The following is a 20,710-nucleotide window of genomic DNA, read 5'->3' on the forward strand; positions in this document are numbered from 1 at the left end:
GATTTATGATTGCCCCCACAGTTTGCGCACTTAAATTTATTGGAATCTTCTCTCACAGGACATGCGTCCTTGGCGTGAGAGGTTCCACCACAAATCATGCATTTAGCATCCATGTGACAATGTTTGGTTCCATGACCCCACTTTTGGCACTTACGGCACTGGGTAGGGTTTTGAAATTTCCCCAGGCCTGCGGAAATGTTCCCATGTAACACGGACATGAGACATAATACAGGCCTTTTCCAAACTTTTCATATTATTTAGTTCACTTTTGTTAAAATGAACTAAATAAAATTCTTGAGAAATGCCCCTCTGGGAAGTACCAGAATGGGATTTCTTTTTCATCTTAATTACTTGGACTGGTGAAAATCCAAGTAATTGAGAAATTTCAATTTTAATCTCATCCAGTGATTTGTCGTCACTGGGGAGACCTTTCAAGAAGACTTTGAACAATCGCTCAGTTTTGTCGTCGTATGTGAAGAATTTATGGCGCTTCTCAGTTAAATAGTGAAGAAGACGTTTGCGATCGTCAAAGGATCCCGGCAAAACGCGGCAGTCACCCTTCCTAGCAATCTGAAATGAAACCTTGATCCCCTGAAGGTTACTCAAAATCTCATTCCGGAAGCCAGAAAACTCGGCAACAGATACCACAATTGGCGGAATCCTTTGCTTTTTTCGCATGAATCGAATCACCTGGGCTAGAGGTAGATTCGATTTGCTCAATTTCATCATTAATCAAATCGAACTGATTGCTCAGTTCGATTGGAGAAGAATTATTTCCGATATTAGAGTTAGAAGGAATATCTGAATTCTCCAGCTTCCTTCTATTTTTCCGCGCTTGGGCAGGACGGTCTTGAAACCTTGTTTCTTTGAAGGAAGTGGAGAATTCAGAGACTCCCCTTCCTCTTGTTTTGTTAATACTCATTGCTGAGCGTGGAGACGTGACCTTCTAAGAGGTTTTTTCCCAGAACGGTGTCCCTGCAGGATTACCACCGCTTGTCGGAATTTTACTTCCGCAAACGGGTCCAACGTAAAACGAAGGCACGGGTCCTTGCAAAGATCGTAACGGGATCAGTGGGTACAAATAGCGCTAAGAAGCACCGTTGAAATTAAAATAGCTTCGGGTAGTATTAAAAACTTCCTTCCGCAAAGAGAGAAAGAACCGCACAGCACGAAAGCACGATGCGGTCTGAAGTCACAGCGATTGATTTTCCAGCACACGGTATTAGCAATATTTTTCTCATTTTCTCAACGCCTTAATCTCTACTTTTATAGTTTTAACTGCGTGGCCTGCCCAGAATTTTTACCTCACCTTACCGCATTTTCAGAGGAACGAATTTTAACAAAGAAACAACGCGTAACTGTCATCTTTTTATTTTAGCTTGGCTGCGTCGCAGCAAGCGTAGAATGAAAATATAACAGCTGTTCGTTGCTTCATTATTGAAAGTGATGTTCTTGAAAACGCGAGGTGGAATAAAATAGGATTCCGAAAAGTTCACCCTTAAGTTAAATTAGAGATGAACAATCGATCCTTCAATAGGAGATTACAAATAATGTAATTTTCAGGCGTTCAAAGAAATCTCCATTATTTCAAAGACTTTTACAAGGTTCCACGAATCTCTGACAACTTCCAGAATTGCCCATGAATTCCTAGACGTTTTCCAAAATTTCGTAAGTGTGCCATTTTTTCTTTATTTCTATGACCACTGCTAATACTTTCGATTCAGCCTTAAAAGCTTAATTATCTGGATGGCACGCGTGTCATTGGAACAAAAAAAAATTAAAAAGATTATATACTCGTTTATAAATACAATTAACATTTCGATGTCAACAAATCGAATTACCTTTGTGTTAATCAGCGGTCTTGCGTTGGGTTTAGCGATGATGAACAATCCGAACCGAATTTAGCCAAAACGCAAACTCGCAATCCGGAACACATTTTACGCAAACCCGCTCAGATGCATGGTTGCTACTCCATGTTTGAACAGATTCCTAGTGAATAAATTGGTCTTTGCAGTGAATAGTGATCGTGAAATGAAGATCGTATATTGTCTAGATACAGGCAACTTTCCCAACCTCGGAAGTAGTGCGCTGGATTCGCCTAAAGATGCGCTAAACAACGCTTCAACTAGTCTGACAGATAAAACTTCGGAAGAAAGTTCGGTTCGGAAGTCCCGATTTTCGAGTTCTAAGTTGGTGCTAAGCCCACAATAACAGGAGAGTGGTAGAATCCATTTACACTTTTTACTACACATTGTCAGCCCTATCTCATTATAAGAAATCTCGTTCGAATCTCGCGTGAACAAGTTTGCCAAGTATGTTAAGGAAGTCGTATTGGTACATTGAATAAACCGGGTAAGCAGCCAACGAAGCCAAATGAGCATCTTTAAGAATACTTTTTAGGCATTTACATTCGGGGATGTTACCAAGGTAGATATCATGGATACAATGGAACCCGTTTAACAGAACGCTGTAACGTCCCTCATTTCAATTCGAATCCGACACATTTATGGCTCAATAACTGCCGTAAAACTGATAACGGCCGCTTCTATGCTTGGGTGGCTATGACGGGAGATGCTTTCATTGATTTTAACGTTGGCTTTCTAAAATACGATTGTCTGGCGACGCGTTGAATCAGCGGCCCAATGAAGCCGCTGATAAGAGCTCGTTGTGGCGCTGAAGCAACCTTTTTGAGGTTTACTGATTATCAGGGGGGATTTCATTTCAATATTTCAATAACTCTTGGGCTGATAATCGGGATGATTGCTTGATAATAACTAATACGGTAATTAGTAGCGACGTTATGGTTCGATCAAGACCGATCGTTTGCTGATGCAAAAGTCTTATAACGGTAGTTCAGTTATTAGTTAGTTGGAATGAAAAGAAAATAGTCCGAAACATTGCTTGAAATCAGTTGATTCCCGAGTTTTCGATGACCTACCGAGGTTAGTCAAACAATGGCGCCGATCGAATGATTTATTAACAGAGGTGACTCGAGACTCTGCCAAAGAGTGCAAGGCTCATTCTGGCATACTATAAACAGTGATTTGCATTATTATGTATTATAAGTGCATTAATTCCTCATCAAGACATCAGACGCGACTTTTTCTCAGAATTAGATCGAATTATTTCATGATCAACTATTTTGGTCTACCAAATATTTTTTCGATGAAGGTGCTTAATTTTGAGAAATCGAATCTTAGATGCCTTTCGCCATACTGATTTCAGAAAGTTAACTCCTAGTGTGCCGCTGTAAGCACGCTCAAAGCAAGCGATTCATTCTTCGCAGCTCGGCAAACTTAAAAATGGAATTACAGATTATCACCTGGTATTCGTTTGTTTTCTTTTTACAGTTGACGATGTCATTGGCCGCATGATATGAAAGACCAACAATATCGGACATTGTTCAATGAAAACAGCGATTAAACCACACATAAGTGCTAATGTGCTTATATTTATTCCAGAGTCTATTATATAGAGTTGCGCAAAGAGGATCTTCTTACACTTATTCTGAATGATCTTCTTGTTATTGTGTTTGCAACTTTCATTTTTGTTCAACCCTTAAAGTGACTTCACGGGAGTGTTCACTGCTAAAGCTTTTTAGTTTGATAACCAAGTCACCCACAGAGTGCAAACACGTAAGTTTCTTGTTGCTAATTTATTGGGGGGTGTATTGAAGTTTTTTTGAAGCTGTTTCTAGAACAAATCTAATACATTTCAATTCATGCGTTTTAATTCGCCATAATAATACTTCCGACAACAATACTTCCGCCTTACCAACAAGCATTTGTTTACTTTGCTCGATAGGTAGACGGTTTGACAGTTCAATAGGTAGATTTGGCTTCACTCTTTGCGTAACTCTATATATGATAGACTCTGATTTATTCCTTGCCATGTTTCGTGAACACTCGTTCGTTCTTCATGAAAATGTTTTGACTTAAACTACGCCTAAGGGGAAAATAAAAATTTCAAAATTCAGGTAGGGACACGGCAGGTATTTCCGTAGTTGCCATCGAACGTTTATTCATTATGGTGGCGTCTTCATCGGTTTGCCTGTCGTCGACAAGTGAAATTTTCCCGCAATATTCTTCTTTTCAGGACCACCATTTTATACAAGAAAAGGATGATCCGAGATGAATTTTCTTCAAAGTGCAAAACATAATCGCTTGGCAATGGCAGAAAGTTGGCGTTGGTAGCTAAATTACAAGCGCGCGTTGGAGGGAGATGATGCAATAGATTTATTCGAATGAATCGCCTGCTTTGAGTATGCTTACAGCGGCACACTAGGAGTTAACTTTCTGAAATCAGTATGGCGAAAGGCATCTATGGTAGGATTTCTCAAAATTAAATACCTTAATCGAAAAAATATTTGGTAGGCGTAGTAGCGGACACCATTCTCTATAACCGGTACCAAATAGTTTTTCATGGAAAGTTCCTAACTTTGAGAAAACCCGCGTTAGATGTCTTTCGCCATACAATTTTCTCGCGGTTAACTCATGCTGGATATTTTGCGCATATACTATAGCGCCTGGATGTGGCAGCGGCGGATAGAAAATCAGCCACTGCCAATAATTCATTAGACCTGTGCGCCGCCGCGCCACGCCGCCGCCGGTGGTTTTACTCGCGCCGCCGCCGCCGACGATTTTGGGTCGGCGCGCCGCCGATCATAATTTGGCCACGCCGGTGACTAATCGCAATCAAAAAAATCAATTAACTTAAGTCGAGTCGAGCCAAGCACGAGATTCAGTGTCTCGGCTTAATAATTGATACATGCCCAAAGTGTCACCATTGTTGAAGGATCTGGCATTGGTGCAGGAAAATTATTGCAGTTAAGAAATTTCAAGTCAAGTTGCACATTACTTATTTTGACATTTTTTTATTTATTTATTCAAATCAACTTATTTAATCAGTTTTCTTTGTTTTAAGATTTGTGCTATTAGGAGAGTTGGCTTATAAGGCAAACTGATTTAGCAAAATAACATTTTCAAACATTCATTCATGAATTCCTTCGAAAAATACTTCAGAAATTAGTTCGGAAATAAATCAAGAAATTTATTTGATAATTCCTCCAGATATTCCTCCGAAAAGTTCCTTTTAAAAAGTCTTAGAAGATTATTTTAGGAATTCTTCCTATTTTTTTTTGGTGTTCCTTCGGAGATTTCTTACAAAATTTCTCCTCAAGAATTTTCATTACGGATTTCTTCAGAAAATCCTTTACGAATTTCTTTCGGAAATTGCTTAAGGAATGCTTTCGGATTTTGTTCTACGAATTCCTACAATCTCCTTCGGAGACTCCTTGACAGATTCCTTTGGATGTTTCCTTAGCAATTCGTGTGAAAATTCCTTAAGGAATTCCTTAAAAAATTCCATTCGTTCGTTTAAGAATTTCTTCGGAATTTTGTTGAGAATTTCTTCGAAAATTTTTCCTTTTGAAATTGTTTCGGCATTTATTTCATGAATCGCTGGAAAAAGTTTTTCTAGATATTCATAAAGAATTAATTCAAATTTTGCCTAAGGAATTTCTTCAGAACTTCTTCCAGCAACTCCTTTAAAAAAATCTTCGGGAATTCTTCCGGTACTTCCTGCAGGAATTTCTTCAAAAATGCCTTCATCTTGCCTAAAGTCTTTGTTTGTTTGTTGTTTATTTTTGGATTTTTTTTTCGAAAATTCAATAAGTAACAACGTCGCAAACAATTTCATTTTCAATAAATTTGAAAGGATTTCCTGGAAGATCTTCCGAAAAAAAATCTGGAGAAATCTCCGAAGGAAATCTTGGAGGTTTTACGAATCTTTTAAAGAAGTCCCTGGAGGAATATCCTGATGAATTCCGGGCGGTATTTTTTTGTTATTTAAGAAATAAAATTTTGGAAGAATTCACAAATAAGTTTTTGGAGGCGTTTTTAAAGAAATTTGGATTGGATTTAGTGCAGCAATTTCCAAATAAACTTTTGAAGGGATTCCCAAAAGAGAACCTGAATGGATTTTCGAAAATAATTCCTAAAGGAACTTCTAAAAGATTTTTAGAAGGTAAAATACTTCCCTAAAGAATTCCTAAAGGAATTTCCAGAGGAATCAATAAAGGTATTTTTGAAGGATTTTATGATGGAATTTCCGAAGGAATTCTCAAAGGAAATTACGGAGAAAATCCTAATAGAACTTCAGAGAAAATACCTACTGGTTTTTCTGATGTAATTCCTAGGTTTCTCCAAGAATTCCTTTGGAATATTTCTCAGTAATTTATTCGCAATTTCCTCCAGAGATTCCTTTGAAGATTCGTCCAGGAATTCCTAAGGAATTTGCCTCAAAAAGTTCTACAAAAACTCCTCCGTAAACGAATTCCAGAAAGTTCTTCGGAAATTCTTTCGGATATTTCTTAAAATTTACTTCGGGATTACGTCAGAATTTCCTCCACGTATTCCTTTGTTTAAGAAAACCTTAGGAAATTCTTTAAGGTTCGTTCTTTTAGAAATTCCTTTGAAAATTTCTTAGGAAATTGCTTTAGGAATTGCTTCATAAAATCCTTTAGGAATTCTTTCGGATATACCTTCCGAAAATGATTCGCAAATTCCTTTTGGAATATCGACGGAAAATATTTTAGAATTCCTCCAAAATTCCTCCAGGAATTCATTTACAGATTCCTTCGGAGATATGTTTAGTCATTGAAAGTTTGCTTAGGAATTTCTTCGGAAATTAATACGGAGGATTATTTTAGGAATTCCTTCGGATTTTTTTTAGAAAAAAAAAACGTTGAAAATTTTATAGAAATTCCTCTAGGGGTTCCATAGCAAGTTCTTTGACAACTTTTCCTGAAATTCCCATAGGAATACTTTCAGAACTACCTTAAACAATTCCTTGGGAATTTCTACGGGTAATCCTTTGAAAATTCTTTGGTAACTTTAGAAAGAAGTTCTTGGACATTTCCCTCAATAATTCCGTCACAACATCCTCCATTTCTTTTGCTTTTTTTCGGGAATCACTTCAGAAATTAATTAAAAGAAATTTAGCATTAGCATTGTTACGGTGTAATTCGTAGATTGGACACTAGTGATACTCATGTTTTACTTTTGAGATCCTTATCTAGAATGCTATCAGAAATCAAGAAGGGGAGTGGTCCTTGATTCCGGTCTCAAACAAAAATAACAAAAGCATAAGGATTACTACTCCTGGCCACGCCCATCTTCACCGTAACTAGGGAGAGGAAGGAAGTGTTGATGTAGTACTTACTTAACGAGAGGCCACCGACTTAGCGACACCCTCATAAGTACCACGGAGTTGGATAATGAGGAAGGTAATCGTTGGGTCAGGATTTGCCTGTAGCTGGCAATTTAACCGTGGTAGATCTTACCCCGTAACACACCACGTAAAGGTGTCTACCCAGCATTACGGGTCGAAATTAATTCAATTCAAAGAAATTTCTTCGGAAATTGCTTTTGGGAACCATTCGGAAATTCTTCTAAAAATTCCCTAGAACATGTTTTCGAAATTTACTGAAAAGATTCTTTCTGATTTTTCTGCGGGAATTCCTTCGGTTCCCTAATGTAAACTATTTTTGAAATCGGTACATCCGGGAAAAATTATAAAATACCTATACATTTAATAAGCACGGCCTGCGTGCCCAAACCTTTGTTGCTTATGACGAATAAACGAGTCTACATTAAGCAAGGTTTTTGTGAATGGCTTGGTACCGGCCGAAAAGGGAATCACCCAGGAGATGGCTGTCGCACGTCTTACCTGGGTGGCGGTCAGTAATCGAAAGTGTGGTGCTGGTCAAGGCCTACTGCGATGAGTGTATATCAGTGGTACTCGTGACCTGCTGCGATAAGCGTAGTCAAACGGTATTCACGGCCTACTGCGATGAGCATATTCAAATGGCACTCACCACGAGTACATAGTACATAGGGTAAGCTAGTCAATAATTCGACTCGCTTACTAGAAGAGTATAACCCACAAATCTACCTTCTTCTCGAAAAAAAAAACCAAGAAATTGTTTGGCTTTGATAAATTAATTGGAATTTTGTTCAGTGGAAGGGTTGGCTGATTGTATCGAAACATGGTCTTCACTTTCATTCTCTATTAGGCCTATATTCGTTTAATCCAAATGTCATTATAATAACATAGATTGAGAAAGCTATAAATTGGTTGTACAATCACACTCGTTATTATTTTGATTTCAATCATGGCAACATTTCGTTTGACGATAAAAAAAAATCTCTCGACTGCAAGAAAAGGTTGGTTATCAAATGTTAGAATGTTTTTCTTTACGTGTACTGGTTTCATAATTTATAAATTGCTCAATTTTGGGTAAATTGTTGAATGTTTTGGGTTTCTTTATACATGCGTGGACTTCATATGGAAAAGGCCTTTCGAGGCCGTTATAACGGCTATAATCGTTCCATTGCATTGGAATTGTCCCGTTGTCAAGGCATTTGCTTGTTGTTTTGTTTGGTATAGTTTTTCAAAAAACCGTCGCCGTGAATAATTTTGTTAAAATTGTCGATTTAACTTATCGATTTTTATGTACTTTCATCCTGTTTTTATATTAATCCGTATCAGGGCTTTTGATGTCTGGTGCGGTAGTGTTTCAAGCAGTTTATATCGTGTATTACCAATAGGCCGAATAAAATGAAAGTAAGTTGAAATGATATATTCTTTTTGGATTTCCTTCTTTAATATAACGGTCTTCTCTTACCTACCAGACAAAAAAAAAACTCGTCGAAGCTGGGTAATCGATTGCGGTGGTTGCAGAACTTACGGAACGGTAGTATTGGATTGATCCAACTATGGATAGCTTTGCCTTTGTGTATGGCTTAAAGGAGTTGGAAATAGTTTGAGAACAGTAAGTAGCACAAATGGTAACTCGCACATACAGTATTGTGAAATATGGTCATTGTTTGCAAAGACAAGAACAGAGATGTAATGAGAAATAATTCAGTCGTTTTATTTATTCGATGGTGTATGACATATTTTCAGCATTGGTTACAAATTATTGCAATTAAGAACTATTTTCTTTCAAGCGATCGGAGATAGTTATTTAAATATGACGGAATCTTTTTTTCTCTGGTTGGACGTTGCTTTGGTATTTCTGGTCCCGCTGTTGATGAATCAATAGGTGTGTCGTAATGATCCTTTTCGGGATTTGTAGATGCGTCAGTAGTTTTTCGGATGCGAGAGTCACGCCAAGTACCAATCTTTTTTGTCTGTGACACATGCCGTTTAGTAGTTTTTCCTTTATCGTTATTCAAAACAAGATTTCCGTTCTGCTGTTGAACTACTGTATACCTCGTAGGGAGAAACGCGAGTCTCCTTTCACGCGCATATGTCGTTCGATCACTACTTCGTCTCCCGGCTTGATTCTACATTTACGAGCTCCACGGCGTTTGTCCTCTCGAATTTTTCCTGCTAGCTTTCCTTCGCGATCTCTGCGTTCCAACTGATCTTCATCGAAGGTCGTCCTTCCCCGTTGGATCAATGGTAATCCTCGCTTGATCCTCCGGCCGTACATTGCTTCCTCGGGTGGCACTGTAGTTACGCTGTGCTCAGCAGCGTTGTGGGCGTTAACGGCGTTGCCTAATTCTTCGATGTAATTAGTATTGTTCTCAATTGCAGTGTTCATGGCCTTGTTTACCAGCTTCATACAACTTTCTGCAAGCCCATTCTGTTGTGGGAAAAAAGGTGTCGAAAAAGAAAGCGCGATATCACGGCGTTTGCAATAATCAGCGAATTCCGCACTGTTGAATGGTGGTCCATTGTCCGTTCTAATGCTTCTTGGGTATCCTTCCTTTTCAAACACATTTTCAAGAACTTTCCGGGTACATTCAAATCTGGTCGATTTCACAGGCCGGGCAATTATATATCTGGACCTGTAATCAACTATGACAAGTATCAGAATTCCTCCGTATTTGCTGTATGGACCATTAAAGTCCATAGCTATTGATTCCCATGCGGTCTTCGGGGCGAATACTCGTTCCATTGGTGTAGGTCTTTCTGCTCTTCCATTCAAACAGCATGTCTTACACGATTCTACCCACTTTGAGATGTCTCCTGGCATGCCAGGCCACCACACACGTTGCCGCATGATGCTTTTCATTTTCGAAACCGTTGGGTGTCCTTCATGCGCAACCTCCAGAGCTCGTTCTTGAAGGGCTCTCGGTATGATAGCACAACCTAGCTTGATGAGAATTCCTTCTCGGATAGTTAAATCATTTCCCACCGCTTGATACCGGCGAAGCTCCGTAGTCCACTCTCCAGATTTGAGAGCACCGATAACTTTGAACAATATTTCATCCTTTTCGGTGGCCTTTCTAATGTCAGATTCTGTCAGAAACTCAACTGAATTGGCCTCCAATGTCGCAATTTCCCACGGACTAACTTCCTCTTCGAATGGGTCATCTTCTCCGTTGTAGAGCCTCGATGATGAGTCCGCAATATTCTCCATTCCGCGGACATATTCAACATCGTAGTTATACGGGCTCAACCGCAATGCCCAACCGTCGGCGCGTGTCAATGCTCTTTTCGATTCCTCTCGAGATCGGTTGAGGATGAAGGTTACTCCCTGAGCGTCGGTACGGAGCGTGAAGTGCCTACCGAGCAGAAAGTAAGAAAAATGTTCGACCGCCCACACCGCACCCAGGGCTTCTCTTTGATTCTGGGGATATCTCCTTTCAGTGGGTGTGAGCGATTTAGAGGCGAAACTAATTATTCTTGCTGCTTGGCTCGTATTTTTCTGTACTAAAACTGCGCCTAGGGCAACCGGTGAGGCATCGGTATACAGAATAGTTTGATCGTTATCGGAGAAGAATCCCAATGAAATGGTGCAATCAATTATGCGCTGCTTTATTATTTTGAACGCTTCACTCTGCTCCAGTCCCCATGACCATGTCCTGCAAGTGGTTACTGCCCATAGAGGACTCGAAAGTCTCGCGAAATCCTCCAGATATGGACTTAGGAACGAAGCCAGCCCTAAGAAGCTGCGTAGTTCAGACAAGGTCGATGGCTCCCTGAAGCGGCGTACACTTTGGATCTTTTCTTCGTCTATATGAAAACCTTCGGCATCGAGTTCATGGCCGAGAAATTTCAATCTGGTCTTATCAAAATCACATTTAGTCGTATTCAACGTTAAGTTGTTTTGCTTCAAGATTTTTAGCACCTTGGTAACCGTAGCGCGGAGTTCTTCCAGAGTATCAGCAAAGATGAGAATATCATCGATGAATACTATAACGTTACTCACGTCTTTTAGAATCCTCATCATCTCCCGTTGGAAGATTTCTGGTGCGCAATTTACACCAAACATTAGACGAGTAAATCTATACATCCCATCCTCGGCTAAAAAGGTGGTTAAATCGCGCGAATCTTCCGATAGTTCGAGATGGTAGAAAGCATTACTGAGATCCAGTTTCGAGAAGTATTGTGCACCGTGCAATTTTACCCTCATTTCATCGAGCAAGGGGAGTCTGTAGTACTCACGGTTTATCGCACGATTGGGAGCGCGCATATTCACCACCAGTCTGAAGTCGTTACTGCCTTTGGCCACAGCGGACATGCCGCTGATCCAGTTAGGGGCAGAAGTAACTTTTTCTATTATGCCCCGTTCCACCATTTCGTGTAACCTTGTGCGTGCAGCTTCCCTGTAATCAGCATAATAGTGATATCAAATAGTAGAAGGCTAAGCGTTTATTTATTGCAGCTTAGGCTTAATGCGAAACAGTAGCCCTCGATTTAAAAAATGAGCTGCACAAACTGGCTGTATTTGAGTTTGATAAGTTTTGAGCATTACTGTTCTAATTTACGGTTTCAATCATGCCTAAGGTAGAATACTCTCGAAATTTACTTCGAATTATTTGAAAGTTTGTGTACTTCTACTTACCGATATGCAGCTGGCACGTTGTAGTAGGCACTTTTAGTGGGTGGAACATCTTTGTTCACGCTGAACTTGACAACTACTCCTGGCATTTTCGGAAAAATTCCTTCATCCTCGCACTGGTTAATCATGTTGTTGATTTGTAGTAACCCCATATCGCTAGCTGTCGAGCGGCCAAGGAGGGATCTGCCTCCTTTCAGTACTACGTGGAAAATAGCTGACGTTGGTAATCCAACGGACTCTACAGTCATGACTTTTGCTCTAAAACTGCATTCGATGATCATTGATTCTTGTGCTCCGTAGGCATGCAATTTATTACTTGAACTTTTATCGATCATCTCTAGTATTGCTTTCCCTGATCTGACATCTCGCTTCAGTTGTTCCCAATCTTTCCCACCGATAACGTTAACATCTGCTCCAGAATCTATTAGGAATCGTATTGGATTAGACGAACCAATAGAGCAGTTGATCAGCACATCTTCTAGGGAGAGCGCGTTGACTTCCTATGACGGATGAAAGAAATATGTATGTGGTTGGTATAAGCATGTTTACAATATTTTTATTTTTCTCAGTTCTTGGTTCTTCCAATTACAATTCAATTTTAAATAAGTGGAATATATTTCCGCTACAACTTAATTAATTATTCAGTACCTGTTTGTTATCTTCGTACATATCTTCATTTGGTAATGCTACTCTGTCCACGGATCTGTCGTTTCGTTCACGTTGCATAGTATTTACTTGTTTCTGTCGGCAGGCTGCTACGAAATGCCCTCGCTTGCCGCATCTGTTACAGCTGCGACCTAACGCTGGACACATGCCGTTACGGTGGCGGAACAAGAAACATCGTGTGCATCGCCGCTGGTGTTGTTCTTGAGATCGCTGGTTCGGTTCGTTACTTCGGCGGCGCTTAATTGTAGGCTCATCACGTCGGTGGTCTGCAGCGAATCGTTTATTTCTGTTTCGATCATATATTCTGTTCACCTCGTACGCACTATAGGTATGTTGTCTGGTCTCTGCTTCAAACGCCTCGTCCCTGGTGGCCGACTGCACAATGAAGTTTGTTTCATAGCCATATGTGCGTGCTTGTTTCACCAATTCGCGGTTCCGTAACCCGGAGAGCAATTGTGCTCTCACAAATCTGTCTTCATCATCTGCGCTATAGTTACACGATCGAACTTTACACATCAGCCGTGCATGAAAGGCAACGGCTGCTTCGCCATCCTCCTGCTTCATCTTTGAGAATGCTTCGTGTTCAGCGGCGGTATCTGTCATAGAACGGAAGTATTTCTTGATGTTAGCGACAAATGTCATGTAACAATCCGGATTTGTCAAATTCGGACGTAGCTTGGCGGCTCTGATGATTTCCTGCAGTTCGTTGCCCACGGAAAGAAAAAGTAGCTGAGTTCTCTTAGCAGGGTTGCTTACATTACTGAGTGAAGCCGCTATTTCGAAATTTTCGATGTAGCGATTCCACTCCTCCCACATCTTATTGGCGGCGATGCCGCTCGGAAAAGATTTAACGTAATCCCAACGGATACTGGAAGAGGTCGCACCCCCGGCGCTTTGGTCAGAGTTCACATCGCGGGATAGGCCCCAGCTGTTTTCTGGGTTTTCGCTGTATGTTTTTCTTTGATTGGGTTGAGAACGAGTCAAAGAGGCTTCACCGACGTTTGCGTTGGGATTATCATCGCGAACTAGATTCCAGTTGTTGTCGGTATGTACATTCCATGTTGGGTTTTGATTGGGTTTGAAACGATTCAAGGCACAGCTTAAATCCGCAATCATTTTCTCCATTCGGTCCATTCGCTCCGCATTTCTGACTTGCTCCTGTCCGGTGTTTTCGATCGAAGCGCCGTCGGGAACCGGATTGTCAACCAGTGAAGCATTAGATGGCAGTGTGGGTATGTTGGTCATATCGATTTCGGAATCATCGGCTTCACTACCTGTGTAGCTACTGGTGTCGCTATGAACGCTTTGGGTGTTTCTATTATCCATCGCCTCGCTACTACTGGTTTGGCGGTCCGATTCGTCGGAGGTCAAATTCTCGTCTTCATCGCTAGACAGGCTACCCGTCGGTCGGACAAATTTTCCCTCATTCGCCATTACGTTACGTTTTCTGATTCGCAGTTTGGAGAAGTTATTTTACGCTGTCTGCAATGAGAATGGGAAACATTCTTATGAGTACAAACACATATAACAAAAGTGTTCTTTCAGGTTTTCATGTCATTCGGTTGTTACGATTTGAATTTGAGAAAAAAAATGTGAGCAAATTTGTCACAGTGAATGTAGTGTGAACCATTTTGGGTAATGTGACGAAACATCGTTATATCGTGAGATAATATATTGTTTTGGTGTTTTCCTAATGCACGATCTTCCTGATCTGCTTTCCTATGCGCGATCTTCTGAATTCGCTTTTCTATGCGCGACCTTCCTGATCCGCTTTTCTATGCGCGACCTTCCTGATCCGCTATTCTATGCGCGACCTTCCTGATCCGCTTTCCAATGCGCGATTTTTTCAATCCGCTTTTTTTTTGTTTTTGCGCGATTTTTGCAAAATCCGCTTCTCAATTGCACAATTTTTCTAAGCAACTCAATGAATGCGCGATCTATCTGATCCGCTCAATAGATGCATAATCACTTAGGTCGGCAGCGCGGTTTTTTGTTTAGCCCGCTTGTGATGCGCGACTTTTAAATCCGCTCGTCAATCACGCCCAAATTCCAACCTATCTGTATCAGCGCGATTCACACAATCCGCTCTTCAAATCAGTCAAAAACCAAAAACACGTATCACAAAAAAAACCACTGCTCCTAGGTGATTCCTTTTCTAGGTTCAAGAAATATTAAAGAAATAAAATCGCTGGCTAAGGATCGCCATTGTGAATGGCTTGGTACCGGCCGAAAAGGGAATCACCCAGGAGATGGCTGTCGCACGTCTTACCTGGGTGGCGGTCAGTAATCGAAAGTGTGGTGCTGGTCAAGGCCTACTGCGATGAGTGTATATCAGTGGTACTCGTGACCTGCTGCGATAAGCGTAGTCAAACGGTATTCACGGCCTACTGCGATGAGCATATTCAAATGGCACTCACCACGAGTACATAGTACATAGGGTAAGCTAGTCAATGATTCGACTAGCTTACTAGAAGAGTATCACCCACACAGTTTTGTATTTTCTTGGTGTGATTTGTGGGAAATGAGTCGTAGGATCAATAGTGAATCTTACACTAAGTTCTTTCGAAAATTCCTTCAAAAATTTTGCAAGAAATGTCTTTATAAACTCTTTTTGCTTCTCCCTCGGAGAGTGCTTTCTGAACCCCTTCGAAGATTTTTACCAGCAATTTCTTCGGAAATTGTTTTAGGAATTCTTTCGGAAACTATTTATACTCTTTCGGAAACTAATTTACGAATGAAATCCTTAAAGAATAATCTACGGTTTTACCTGTGGTTTTACTAAAGGAATTTCCCAACGAGAACCTTAAAGGTTTTTGAAAAAATGCCTTCATGGAGTTTCCGCAGAATTTAGTGTTTTACAAAGGAATTTCTAATGAAACTTAGAAAAAAAATATAGTTTCTTCAGGAAATCCCTTCAGGAACTTCACGAAGAATTTTTTTGGCATATTTTACCAACTTTTAAGGAAAATATTCAATTTGGTTGGTCATCGTGCCCAAGTCTTATTCAGCCAGAGCTCATTTTAGTTATGTTGATCATCTATTGAGATTTGTGCATACAAAAACGTGAGGTGTCCATTGTGGTTGTCATTAGTGGGCTCCATCGTGAATGCCCTTCCAGGATCTAAGGGTCACAGCAGATGAACGAAGTAGAACTGCAAATTCTCTAAATAAACTAGATACGCAGCCGCTCAAACATTGCCCAATTGTATATGTAACTCAAAGAATAGTAGTTAGAATTTTTCTGAAATTTAGATATATTGAGAAGTAAATCGACTGGAGTTTATCAAAATCCTGAATTGGGAAAACTTTTGGAAAAAAATATTAACAAATTAGTCCTATGACACCGAAGTCTAATTCTCAATACTGCTCAAGGGATACGAAAAGTGAAGCAGGATTCGTTGTTAAATTTTGATTCAACAAAATCAGAGAATGATAAAATAGTTTTAATTTAAATAACATTTTGAGATCAGGTACTTATTAGTGTCGCTGGTAATTTACTATGGAAGGTGCTGTTTGATGATCGACAAACATAGAATATTTCAATTTTAATCCACTGAAGTCGATTTTTATACGGGCGATTCGTACGGTGTGAATCAAAACCACGTGAATTAAAAAATGCGCGTTTAAATTGTTTTTTTTTGCCATTGATTTTTTCATCCACGTCGGTTCACGCCGCCGCCGTGACGCCGCCGCCGCCGGGGCAAAAGTGACCACTACGCCGCCGCCGCCGATTATATGACCGGCGCACAGGTCTAATTCGAATGGCGTTTCAGCGACAAATCAACGAGTGACTGACACTAGCGTCAGTAGCAGCCACATGAATAGAACATTATTTTGAGCTTTTAGTGGCATGTTTTTACTCGTCATAAGACGAGTTCGCAAAACTCCATTTAATTCCACCACTTGATTGTACCTTTGACAGATACGTATTTCGAATTCATTAGTAAGCCCATCTCCAGTGTCCAATACTCAGTTCAACAGTTTTTTTTTTTTAATTTCGAGTCATTCCTGATTTGGTTGAAACCAGTGGCATAAGCAAAAAAAATCTTATGATGGCACTACATTTCTCAATACATCAATCTGTTTTACGTAGTTTTAATCGGGCGGTCATGTGCTGTACATAACCCCTCTAATTGTTTTAAATGTACACAACATTCACACATTTTTCAAATTTCACTTATTAGAATATCTTCAGGCGCCCACTAGTTTTTGGCTTCAGCTACCAGAAAACTGCTGTTGCTCAAAGTTCTGAATACATTTTCTATTTGGCGTCGAAAGGAAAACTTTAGCAAGCAGCCAATAAATTCCGCTGCATTTACCTTAAAACAAAATTTGCAACAACGAATCCCTTCGGCAATCTCAGGTGTAAGAAAGGTGGAAAACACCCGGCACAGACTCGCTGTTGGGCTTACCCTCGTCCGAAAAGTGTCAAGCAGATTTGCATAATACATCCACGCGAAGCCGGCTGCCGGTATACGACATGACACCGGCGCGGCGTATCAGGTTTAAAGTCTGTCTTACTCCTTTTCGTCGGCGCAACTTTTTATTGCAAACCGCCCATCGTGAAGCACGCGCTGCTCGATATTTCAAATTCATTCGGCGCGACGATATAAATAAAACACGCACCGGATTGCTTGGATCCGGCCTTACCGCGGCGTAACCGACCAGTCTAGCGTGGAACGAAAGGAGGCACGGCTTGCGTTTATTTATTCATGGCGGCGATGTATTGGCCTTTGTTCGCCTCATTATGATATTCCGCAGGCTCGCCTTCCGTAGCTCAGTGGTAAGACGCGCGGTTACAAAGCAAACCGCGCTAAAGGTTCCTCGACTTAACTAACACCAAGCTGCGTGGCGGCAATGTCCCTGTCGTGGGAGGCAATGCCAGTAAAAGAAGAAACGTCCACCGGCGAATTTCGCATGCTGCGTCTCTGTAGAACCAGTTTTTTGAAAAAATGTTGAACCACAACCTCATGTATAATCGAAACGATTTGGATAGTGTCGCTTTCGTATATAGATTTTCTTGGTGTGGCGCTTCTTAGAATATAATTGGTGGGTGTGTTTCGCATCAGTTCTACTTTCTGTCCGACAAGGTCAGGTTGTTTGCCTAGCTTGATATCGTATCGTCGTACAGGCGCGGCTGTTTGATGACTCTTCGCTAATGGAAAGTCGCGGAAGTCAAATACGATGCGTTTATGTGCATAATGATGAAGCAGGGGTGGTATTTCAACCTTGAATGTTGAATGGGATGTTTAATACTACGTGTTGAAACGGTTGTGCCGCTTTAATTGTAACAGTATTTTCTCTTTCATTTCAGATCTCAATAAACGATGAGCAACAATGGACCGGGGGTTACGAACCCCATGTTGTACGACCCTCCGGAGGGTCAATCCTCTAATTCTAAGTTGATGCAGTTCGTGGCTGGCGTTGGGGGTAACTCCAAATAAACAACCAGATTTACAGCCGTTGAACTAATTTTTCGCGTATACATTTTAGTTTCAATCGCCGCTATCAGTGCAGGGACGGCCCTCGGATGGACTTCGCCAGTTCTGCCGCAACTGGCCCTTCCCGAAGCCGGGAACGATTCTGTGGCGGTGCCTGCCAGCGCTAACAATACCGACGGCGATTCGGGCTTCTATCTGACGGCCGATCAAGGTACGTGTGAAGAAAAGTCATTATCTTCTCGGAAGGGGTAGCGAAAGGAATTGTACAATATTAATCAGTTTCATTTTATGCCGATAGTCAATGGTGGCCTTAAGCATTGTCGATTGTTTCGCTTATCAAACGCGCGTATCACGCTGTCTGCTTTCATTGTCTTATGAAATTTGCCCCATGGTTAGTTTGACGATTACGTCGTGTTGGGATGTATTACCTAATTGATTGGTAACTTAAGCTTTTTGGCATCAGTCAGATACAGGCGTTTGTAGCACTCGTGATGCACGTGATAGATGAGGGACGAATTTGTCGCTACTACGGCGGCTTCAATAGCTTGCGAATTTGGGAGTTATCGATTTATGGCGGCAATCGATTACTAATGACAGTAATATTGAGGGGGTAATTTGCGGATTTAATTATCGTGGAACGGTTATGAAGCGTGGGAGGAATGAATCACGTGCTTTGAGCATGTTTATAGGGGCACATAAGCGGTCAAAGGTACAATACGCCGAAAGGTATCAACCATGTGGAATTGAAGACTTCTTTTTAATGAATAAAAACTCAAAGGTGCAGCCCAATCGGGTTGTACGCAAAGGTGACGTAGGACTACGTAGCTATTCGAAATTGATAGTCTTCTTCTTCTTCTTCATTGGCATTATATCTCCCATTGAGACATTGCCGCATCGCAGCTGTTCATTAAGCACTTCCACAGTTATTAACAGCGTGGTTTCTAAGCCAAGTTACCATTTTTGCATTCGTATATCATGAGGCTAACACGATGATACTTTTATGCCCAGGGAAGTCGAGACAGTTTCCAATCCGAAAATTATCTAGACCGGCACCGGGAATCGAACCTAGCCACTCAGCATGGTCTTGCTTTATAGCCGCGCATCTTACCGCACGGCTAAGGAGGGCCCCATTAAAATGATAGTATTTGCCATAATAATTTGTGTCGTTTTATTAACATTGAGCAAACTGCTCGGAGGCCAACTGAATCAAGAAGTCGAATAGTTGTTCCCAGTTGGATGGACTTTGAGTCTCTAACTGTGGAATTAACATGACTCATTGGCCGCTGAAACCACTCTACTGGCTTTCAGTCGGGGACATCACAATCCTTACTTTGCCACGAACGCTTACATCGCGGACGAAAACCAAACGTTGCATATAAATATATTTGCGTTTGGTTTCACGCCACTTCTGATTCTGCTTATTTCTCCTTTATTTCGGCCATTTTTGAGGATGGTGTCCTCCAAAAAGGTCTTTATGCATACAAAAGAAGGTTGATCCGACAATCCGATATGAACTTTCTTTAAAGTGCAAAACTCAATCGTAGCTAGCAAATTTGATAGCGCGGCGGAGGGAGATGATGCAATTAATTTGAACGGGTGGAATCACTAACAGCAACCAAGCTACCACACTAAACCCGATGCCGCCGAAACAATCCATTTTCGCAATTAACTCTTTCTTTCCATAAAATGCTGGTCCAGAGAAGAACCAATTTTCTTTTCCCAATGCGTCTTTTCAATAACTAACTGCATCCATCCGCTCCGCTGCATCGAATGTCGAACCGCTCTCTGTGGAATCCCGATCAAAATGGCTCGCGCGCGCCGGAAAGCAGCTTTCTTGTATTTAATAAATTAAGCTCGTTAGCCCCGCCCCTTTTTGATCTGATATGGGTGTAAATATAATGTGCACTCATAAAGATTAATGAAGAGGCGGGGCTAATGGAATTATTTCATTAGATATAAGAAAGCTGCTTTTCGGCGCGCGCGAGCTATTTTGATCGAGATTCCGCAGACAACGGACCGTTCGAAGAATGACAAATTCTAAGAATCCTATAAAATTTTCTCGGTTCTGAATTTGGTTATGAGATGTAGTTTATCATAGATGCGTATTGTTGCGAGGAACGACAACAGAAATTTGACTCGAGACGAAGTTTCTTCATATTGCAAAACATTAGCTTTCGGCATCTGTCTGTCCAAGCGACGTTCACCGATGGGTGGTTGCTGTAGATAGTTTCCACTGAGGTGGCGTCTTCATTGATTTTATACAAAAGAAGGTTGATCCGACCAGCAGGGCTGGCATACTCCTCAGAGTAGTCGAAATGTGCGTGTCTTTCGCACTCCTCAAAAAGACCGGAGAGAGTGTGTTTCGATTATCGCTCATTTTTTCTCTTCCTCAACGCAGTGAGGCCTCTTTGTGTTTTTACTCTGCAGCGAATGCATTTGTCAGACACGAAGAGTTGAGGATAAATGATAAAATAAACACACCGTGTTCCTCAATGAGTTTTGATATAACGGTGAATCGAACAGAATGAAAGTAAACATTGCTAAGTTTAACGTAGCTGTTGATACTTTTTATGCGTAATAAGATATTTTTGTTTTTGCTTGCTTTTGAGATGTCTGTGGGCAAAATATTCCGAAGCTTTTGTGTTACCAACATTATTACGTCACACCTGTCGCTTTAAAATGTGTTACTGATAATTTCTAAATACAATTTCCGTCAGGTAGTCTCAGGTGATGAAATCGAATCAAA

General features: G+C 40.9%; 1 protein-coding gene across 3 annotated transcripts in view; it reads left to right on the forward strand.

Annotated features, from left to right (window-relative positions):
• The window catches only part of LOC134223016 (facilitated trehalose transporter Tret1-2 homolog), a 113,450-nt gene that overhangs the window by 51,673 nt on the left and 41,067 nt on the right, over positions 1 to 20,710 (forward strand). For 2 of the 3 annotated variants that reach the window (XM_062702162.1, XM_062702156.1), the window contains exons 2-3: positions 17,838 to 17,953; positions 18,017 to 18,175. In XM_062702162.1, coding sequence (XP_062558146.1) covers positions 17,851 to 17,953; positions 18,017 to 18,175 — 262 coding nt within the window. In that variant the 5' untranslated portion in view covers positions 17,838 to 17,850. Of the gene's footprint in view, positions 1 to 8,550; positions 8,626 to 8,693; positions 8,834 to 17,837; positions 17,954 to 18,016; positions 18,176 to 20,710 lie in introns of all 3 variants that reach the window. The other variant, XM_062702168.1, reaches the window with a different exon arrangement.

This window comes from Armigeres subalbatus, chromosome 1 (assembly GCF_024139115.2).
Source record: "Armigeres subalbatus isolate Guangzhou_Male chromosome 1, GZ_Asu_2, whole genome shotgun sequence".
In the NCBI taxonomy this organism is placed as follows: Eukaryota; Metazoa; Arthropoda; class Insecta; order Diptera; family Culicidae; genus Armigeres; species Armigeres subalbatus.